Below are 7793 nucleotides of genomic sequence, written 5' to 3' on the forward strand. Positions count from 1 at the left end.
AACCTCAAAACTAGAGTACTCAAAAGCATGACTCAAAACATGACTCATAAGCTCAAAACAACAAAAGTCACGCGGCCAACACGACCATGATTTTTTTTGTGCTACCACTGCTACCATCTGTCGGAGATCACGCGCGCTCCATCACGTTGTGGAGTGCGGCTAGTGCGGTGGATGTAGCGAGTTTTGCGTGTGCTGTGCGGAAAAGCGGCGGCAAAGTTCAACGAAATGGGCACGGAACGGCTGTTGACAGTCGTGTTGGTGTTTACGTGCATCGCGATCGAAATATCGGCCGATTCGTATGTGACAGAGCCTTCGCTGGGCGTCTCGTTTGAATTCAAGCTACATGTGGACGCCGGTAAAGAGGAGTGTTTTTATCAGAACGTTGAGGCCGGATCGTCGGTCTACGTGGCCTACCAGGTAAGTTCCGAACACTGGCCCTGTTTTTTTGATGACGATTGCCCGCCTACTGCTTGTCAAAGCGCGCAACCCAGATGAAAGGCTGTGCTTGTACGTACTATATACTCGATCGCTTGCCGAGTTGCATGCGTTGTGCTGTCTTGAGAACCGTACGCCGAACGAACATATATTTCACTCGAGTGAGCCAGCGAAACGGCGAAACCGGATTTGCCGTAATCCTGTGCACTGAACCATGTGCGTGACTTTGTGAGGCTTCGTTCGATAAAACACGTGTCTTTCAGATCGCACGAATTAGTAGCGTCGATTTCTTACTAAATGCGTCAGTATTTCGATGTGCCCAAACGTACCGTATGTTTACTATAGCTGAGGCGCAGCAAAAAAAAACTTCGCGTCAGAAAGCGTCTACTACGGTTCACTGAACACGCTCCGGACAGCTTTTAGCGGTTTTAGTTTTTGCTGACTAGCTTCTTCGGCTAAATGGTGTCGCCGCGCCGATTTACATATTTTTTTTTTTCGCTTATTGCCGCGGCGACTTGTGGCTGTTTGCTTGATTAAGTGTCCTCCCTCTGGGCTGGCGATCGTGTTCTGTTGCCGGTTTCACCGTTTTTAACACATGTCAATGTAGGCGATAGAAGGAAAAAAAAAAGCGAGAGAGAATGTATCGCGGTGTACTTACTGTCCACAGCAGTCACGATATTTACCTTTTTTGTGAAGTAAACAAGAAGTAAACAAGAACAAGTGACGTCTTTCACACGTTTAGTAACGTCACGTCACTTCGTGTCATATAAAATCAAACACGACATACAAAACAAAAAAAAATGGGGGGGGGGGAGGCAGGATCGCAAAATCAAACCCAGTCCACATAGGATTTTCGGTACAACAAATTACAAATTAAATTGGGTTTGTGGTTTTGAAAAAAAAAAATTCTTGTCCTGCAGGTTTTAAGAGGTGGTGATGGTCAAGCCGGATTCGCAGTAAGGCATCCCAATGGCAATCATGTCCTACCATACCAATGGAGGCCTTCTGCTGAATACGAAGAATCAACTTCAACTGGAGGTAGCAATGTGGTTTTTCTATTTTACAGCAGAGAACTATCTGAATGATAAAGTACTGGTCAGTGCAACTTCAGTCGGTACTGTGTGCATCTGTTCACTTCATTATGTGCTTCACGTTGCATATTATGTTTGCTTTCTTGTACTGCAATTTAATCTGGCAATATTGTTGATAAAAGGTCGCAAAAATGAATTTGAGAACTACAGTTTTTATGCAGACAGTAACATCTACTTTTTAACTTTACGAAGGCTGCAGGTGACATGAATGGCAGGGATGAGCTGGAGACCATTTAATTTACGCAAATTCTGGAGAGTGTCGTGAAGTTTAAGATCATGCAAATTTTTTCACGTAGTGATACGGACAATGTGCTAGTAACTGGTAATTGATTTTTGCCATCCAGTTCTCCTGGCTATGCCTGGGCCCTTACATTCAGTGCATTTGACTTGATTGGCTGGGCCAGCATGGGATTCTGCAAGAAAAGTGGGACCAGTAAAGCTACCTTTATGGAGCGTTTACCCTGCTACCTCGCTTGCTTTGTGTATATTACTCACTGGTGGTGATGTGGGCATGTCTGAAATTCAGCCTCTCGCTGGCTGACACAACATATTTGGTTAACAAAACACGTTGTGGTGCTAGTCATGAGGACAAGACATCCTGTCATGTACCTCTCTGTTTTGACCTAATCAGATGTATGCTAAAATATATTACCCAAAAACCGTCTTGGTGTTACATGCTAAGTGGGGTCAATTACCTTTCAGTTTGGGTGCGCAGGATAGTGAAGTGTGCCACTGAACTGCACAGCAAGGGCTGTTTGACTGTGTTGAAGATTTTAAGGAGTATACATGTGTGTTACTAAATTTATATCGAAGGAATCTGCCCCCGAGACAAAACATGCTTTGCAAGTCTTTTACTCTGGCTGTAGCTAATGAGAATCATAGCAGGGATTCAGAAGGAATCTTTACCTTGGGCATTTCTACGCTAGCACATGTTAAGGGAGCAATTGTTTTCTTTAATTGCAAAGTTTCTTTTAGTTATAATTTGTTTGATTGCATTAACAAGTGTCGTGATTGTGCATCGTTGCTTTGCAGGATTCTACGAGCTGTGCATAGACAACTCCATGTCCCACTTTGCGGCCAAGCTTATCAGCCTCTATTTCAATTCATTCAAGAGGGACAAGTGGGAATCATACGTGCAGGAACTCGAGTCACTCGGAGTCACAGTGTCCAACTTCACTGTGAGTTTGCACTTCTAGATGGTGTCTGTAATTGGTGCAGCACAGATTATTCGTTTGGTGTACACATATCACTACTGAAAACTGTAGCTATATCATTTTACTGGTGCTTAAAATGGCAGAGTAAACTCGCCCTTTAATATTGATGTTGGTACTTTTTTTAAGTCTAACGAATGGCCTTGAATGAAGTGTTCTTGGTTTTTTACCTAGGACCAAGGGCATATGCAGAAACGTTTTTTTTTTTTTTTGGGGGGGGGGGGGCACCTCTTTGATCTGAAGTAGTGGCCAGTAGACAAATGGTCATTTTGTGCTCTGTATGCCAATTTCGGGGGAGGGGGCACAGGCCCCGCGTGCGACCCTCTGGCTATGCCATTCCCAAGGCCACCTAGTGTAGAGCAAGTATCTTTGAGGTTCAGAGGTCGGACATTCGTCTCAACAGATCACTCGCCGTTCTCCGCAGGAAACACTGCAGAAAGTAGACGGCCAGGTGGGCGAGATGCTGAAGTACCAGGACCAGAACAGGAGGCACCTCTCACGAGACTGGTACATCGTGGACGGCAACAACCGCTACGTCCAGTACTGGTCTCTTGCCCAGTGCATCGTTATTGTGGCCACTTCGGCGCTACAGGTGTACTTCGTGCGCAAGCTCTTCCAGGTGAAGAATGTCACGCCAACGCTCAAGCCGCGGGCGTGAGCCCGCCCACTGTTGATCCTCCGATGCATTACGCACAGTTTGTGACATGATGTGACCCCCACCTCTCATTGGGGTCAAAGGGTAGTTCCACGTGGTTCTTTCCGTTGCTGGCATTGTACAGAGGAGGAAGCTTTCTTTCTTTCTTTTTGCTCAAAGAGGGTTACTCATCTACCTTTGCTACGTTACTGCTGTGTGCATCTCGAAACAAGCAAAGGGACTTCTGGAGGTGGTTTAGGGTGGAGAGCTTCATCTTCCCACTTCTTCCTGTCGTTTATATATAAAACATCGCACAGCCTCCCACTCAACTAAGCCAAAAAATAGTGAATTGTGTACCCATGTGTATGCAGACTTTGGCTTGTCCTGTCTCTGCTGTTTTTTTAGTCCCGTCCCGTGTTGACCAACCTGCATAGCTGCAAATTTATGCCAAGTTCCCTAGAGCAAGCAACATCGGTGAAAAATCGACGGATCACGTCTTGCTTCGGCAGGTATCAGTTTCTTCCTTTCACACGTGTACAATGAGGAACGCCGATCTACCCTCTACCCTGCACTTGTGCATGTTGCTCTGTTTGAACCAGTGGTCCTGCCATTTTGACATCTAAAACAAGGGAACTACCCTGATTTTCGATTGAGTGCTGCTTTGCAGTGACATGCACCGTAGGATGAAAGACTCCACCAGTCAAGTGCCTTTGAGTGGGCACTGAAAGTGGCTTAAAACAAATTTATAGCCATGAAATTTCTGAAAATCATTAGTAATATGCAGAGACACTATCATGGACCCTTGGCAATAGAGACATGGCAGCATGTAGTTTAATGGAGTGGTAGGTGTTGTGGTTTTAGCACATAGGTGCAGATAAAGAGGCCAGTGAGGCCAGGCCTGGAACTTTGCTTTTAGAGCACATATTGGCCAGTGTACACAACATGAAATTTCAGCAACATTGATTTAAAAACAATAAATTATGGACGATTGCGCATTCTCATGAGCTATATAATGCTAGTTTCTATATAAATATGGTGAATAGTTCTTAATATCTCGTGAGGTGACTTCAGTTGGCTTGGTTGCCTGGTTTGTTGCAGGTCTATACTTCATAAGTGATTATGGTGTAGGTTTACTCTTCAAAAGAGCAAGAAAGCATGCAAGAAAGCGTGCAAGAAAGCTTCTAGAATACTTTTTACTAAAGAAAGTGTAAAGCTTTTTGACGTGTCGTTCTAAATGTTCAATGTCACCCACGCATGTTATTGGAGCTGCGTTTGTTTCATATCTGTGAAAAAAATTGATTAGAAATTGAAACAACACGAGTTTCATGTTCAAATTGAAACAACAACACTGCTGAAGTTTCTGAGTGAAAATCTGGGTTAAACAGTGGCAACTCTGCAGTGACCTGTTCACATCAGTCTTATCCCCGAGATGCATTGGTCTTCTAGAATAACGCACTTACGGGACACTGGACTGTCTTCAAAGTTCATTTACTGGGAGAACTGACATGCTGCAGCAAACGCAACATGCTGCACTACAATACCTATTCTGTGATGAAAAGTTACAAAAAATTGTAAACATAATGCTTCAATTCTTGATAGTCTCCGATATTTGGGTACTTGAAGTTCGAGGTCATAGTTTTATGCACTATAATTGCTAGAATTTTCATTTTCATATGCGAGAAATTTCACTGAATTCAACGTGGCCTTTAAATCAAGATGGCACTCACTATATTTTATGTGGGATACATAGCGTGTGAGTAGGCAAATTGACAACAAGCCCAAGGTATAGTATGGTCTCACAGAGAAACGCCTTAAAGGGAGCATGTTCATTGTCATACAGTTACACGTCAAGTGAAACACGTCTCAGGAAATTTATGGAATAATTGAAACCCAAAGGCTTACTCGATCAGTGCCAATGGTGTGCATTTTTAAGAGGGGGGGGTCTTTTATATCTTTGAGCAAGATGGACATTTGCCAGACTTTTACAATTTTGCTTTTTTTGAAATAGCCTACTGAAGCTCGAAGAAAAAGTTTTTTATATAAAATTTTTGGGGGCATGCCAGCATTCATGTGAAAGTGCTTCTATTGAAAACAAGTTGTGATATGATGGATGTTTCCAACTGTTTGACATGCCAAGTACTTTGCTTCCAACAAATTTTTGTCCAACATGCATTTTTACATTCCTCCTCTTACCCAGTATCCCCAGTTTTTCTTTTTACTTTTTAAGGTGATGGATACCTCACAGATGTTGCGATGTGTGCTTTGCTTAGATTTTGTACCAATGGTGATAGCTTCAGAGATTGTGCTGTTCTCGCTAGCATAGGCACCTAACCTCGTCAAGTACGTTTAACGTCAAGTACGCTTAGAACGTAAGTATGTTTAGCAATTGTGACGTCCTAATATTGTGACATCAAGTACATTTAGCGACTATGACATGCTAACTGTGGCATTTAATGCCCAGCCTTCTCGTTGCAAGTGATTTCGCCAAAGAAAGTGAAAATACAAAGTTTTAATTACTAAGCTAGATTCTGTGATTAGAAGGAAGACCTGTTATGGGCTTTTGCCGCTCGTCTTATCGTAGGTTCAGCACACTTAAATTGATGCAAGTTACGAAGATTTCAAAGGTCTGTTTATAGTTGTCCAAGAGTGCACTATCTACTGTTGTGGACAAACAATGCCTGAACAAGAATACTTGAAATTGGAAAATAACATTATAAGCAGCGGAACAGTTGGAGTTCTATGAGAAGCTGTTCATACGATAGATCATTATTTGTAATGAGGAGGGCTACTGCTATTGTACAAAGGCGAGGAAGAAAGTTTAAAGACTGATCGTCCAATTTCTCTGTTCGCATTTTCTTCGTCCACGATTGCACAAGCTGGCGAAAGCCCAATGGCACAACATTCGTGTTTTGCAAGCTGCGTTTAAATCTCAAATGCACTGGTGCAAGCGTATCATTGTTGCTCATGTTATTGTTACCTCCTTACTTCATTCCTTGAGGATTTTTGACAATATGTGGGAGTTCTTAGTCAGGTGAACAATTTTACAATATTATATATATCTGTCTATATATATATATGTTCCTGTTGAGTGTGTGCGTGTGTATGCTTTCAAGCTGACTGTGGTAATGAAACAGGGCCAATTCTGAGAGACTACACCGACGATGTCGTGTGCAATGCTTTTGCGCCACAGATATCATCACTGTTATGTTGTGCAACGTAGATGCTGTGTGACACTGCCTGTCCACAAATTTTATTTTCTAACAATTGAAAGAAGAAATGTTCATATTGGACGCGATTCTTTTGAGGTTGTACATCCCAGCGGCGTTGAATTTTTTAATGCAACTCATTCCAAGGAGCTTGTACGTGTTCATATGACAGAGTTGCGTAAATAAGCGCAATAAACTGCAAGTGCTAACATGTTGAAAAAAAATGTGAGACATGTTCGAGATATGAGTGCACAATAAATGTGATTTTTTTTTTCGTGCTTTCTTACTCTCTTGTATAGATTTGTTGTTTTAGTATTATTGTAGGCTCGTAGTTCATCCTGATCGCAGGAAATTACGACAGCTATAATCGAACAATTTTGTTTCAAAAGCCCCCAACAGCCTTAAGTTTGTTCGACTTTTACACTTGAATAAATAGCTTTGTTTTATAATCCTGAGACTGAATCATAAATGCTGTAGTGTACCATAAGCAGTAGTGCTCTCACTGTTAATTACAACCTTATTTGTAATCATTTCAAATGCCCACCAAATATTTCAATTTTGCACGTTGATTTGTTTTGTGAAGTGCACCCCAAGAAAAGTGTATTTTTTTATAGACAAATGTATTAGAGAACAAAGTTCTCTAAAATCTTTTGGGGTGACTATATCGTGACAAAAATTGATTTGTGCTGTAACATGCACATAGTTTATTCATGGGTAACAGCAAAATAAATTCTAAAAAAAAGCTATATGGCTGTTAAAAAATTTCGCGTTGCAATAAATGTCCGTGTAGTTCATAGACATACCAAAATAAGTACACAAAGTAGCGTCGAGTGAAAAACAGATGAAGAAAAGCCACCTTTTTCCAGTCAGCATCGTTTCGCTGTGTACACTTTCGAGATGTCACATGCTCATCACTCGGATCACGAGTACTGCCTCGCATGATGGGCTGACATTTACTGAATCAGATTCTGATTCACCAGTTGAGCGGTGATTCTGAGGAATCGCCGCCACTGTAATCGCCACCAGGCTCGCTTTTGCAGCTGAGAGACCGGCACGCACTTCCATAGTGCAAGAAAACTGTGCAGGTGAGGGCACTGAAGAAAATTTTGTAGTTCCGAGCGTGTTTGGGAAGCAAGAAAGCGTCTGAAACCTATAACAACTATTTGTCTTATCCCCAACGAAAGGGAAGCGGCTTTCGCACATCCACAGCGGCATC

At 42.3% G+C, this 7793-nt stretch overlaps 1 protein-coding gene across 1 annotated transcript; it reads left to right on the top strand.

Annotated features, from left to right (window-relative positions):
* The first annotated feature begins 131 nt into the window (after window positions 1-131).
* Window positions 132-3704, top strand: loj (p24 family member logjam). The gene is made up of 4 exons (XM_037432176.2): window positions 132-417; window positions 1356-1473; window positions 2559-2704; window positions 3162-3704. The coding sequence occupies exons 1-4, from the start codon at window positions 226-228 to the stop codon at window positions 3393-3395; spliced, it is 690 nt and encodes a 229-aa protein (XP_037288073.1). The 5' UTR covers window positions 132-225; the 3' UTR covers window positions 3396-3704.
* Window positions 3705-7793: the final 4089 nt, after the last annotated feature.

This window comes from Rhipicephalus microplus, chromosome 3 (assembly GCF_043290135.1).
Source record: "Rhipicephalus microplus isolate Deutch F79 chromosome 3, USDA_Rmic, whole genome shotgun sequence".
NCBI lineage: Eukaryota > Metazoa > Arthropoda > Arachnida > Ixodida > Ixodidae > Rhipicephalus > Rhipicephalus microplus.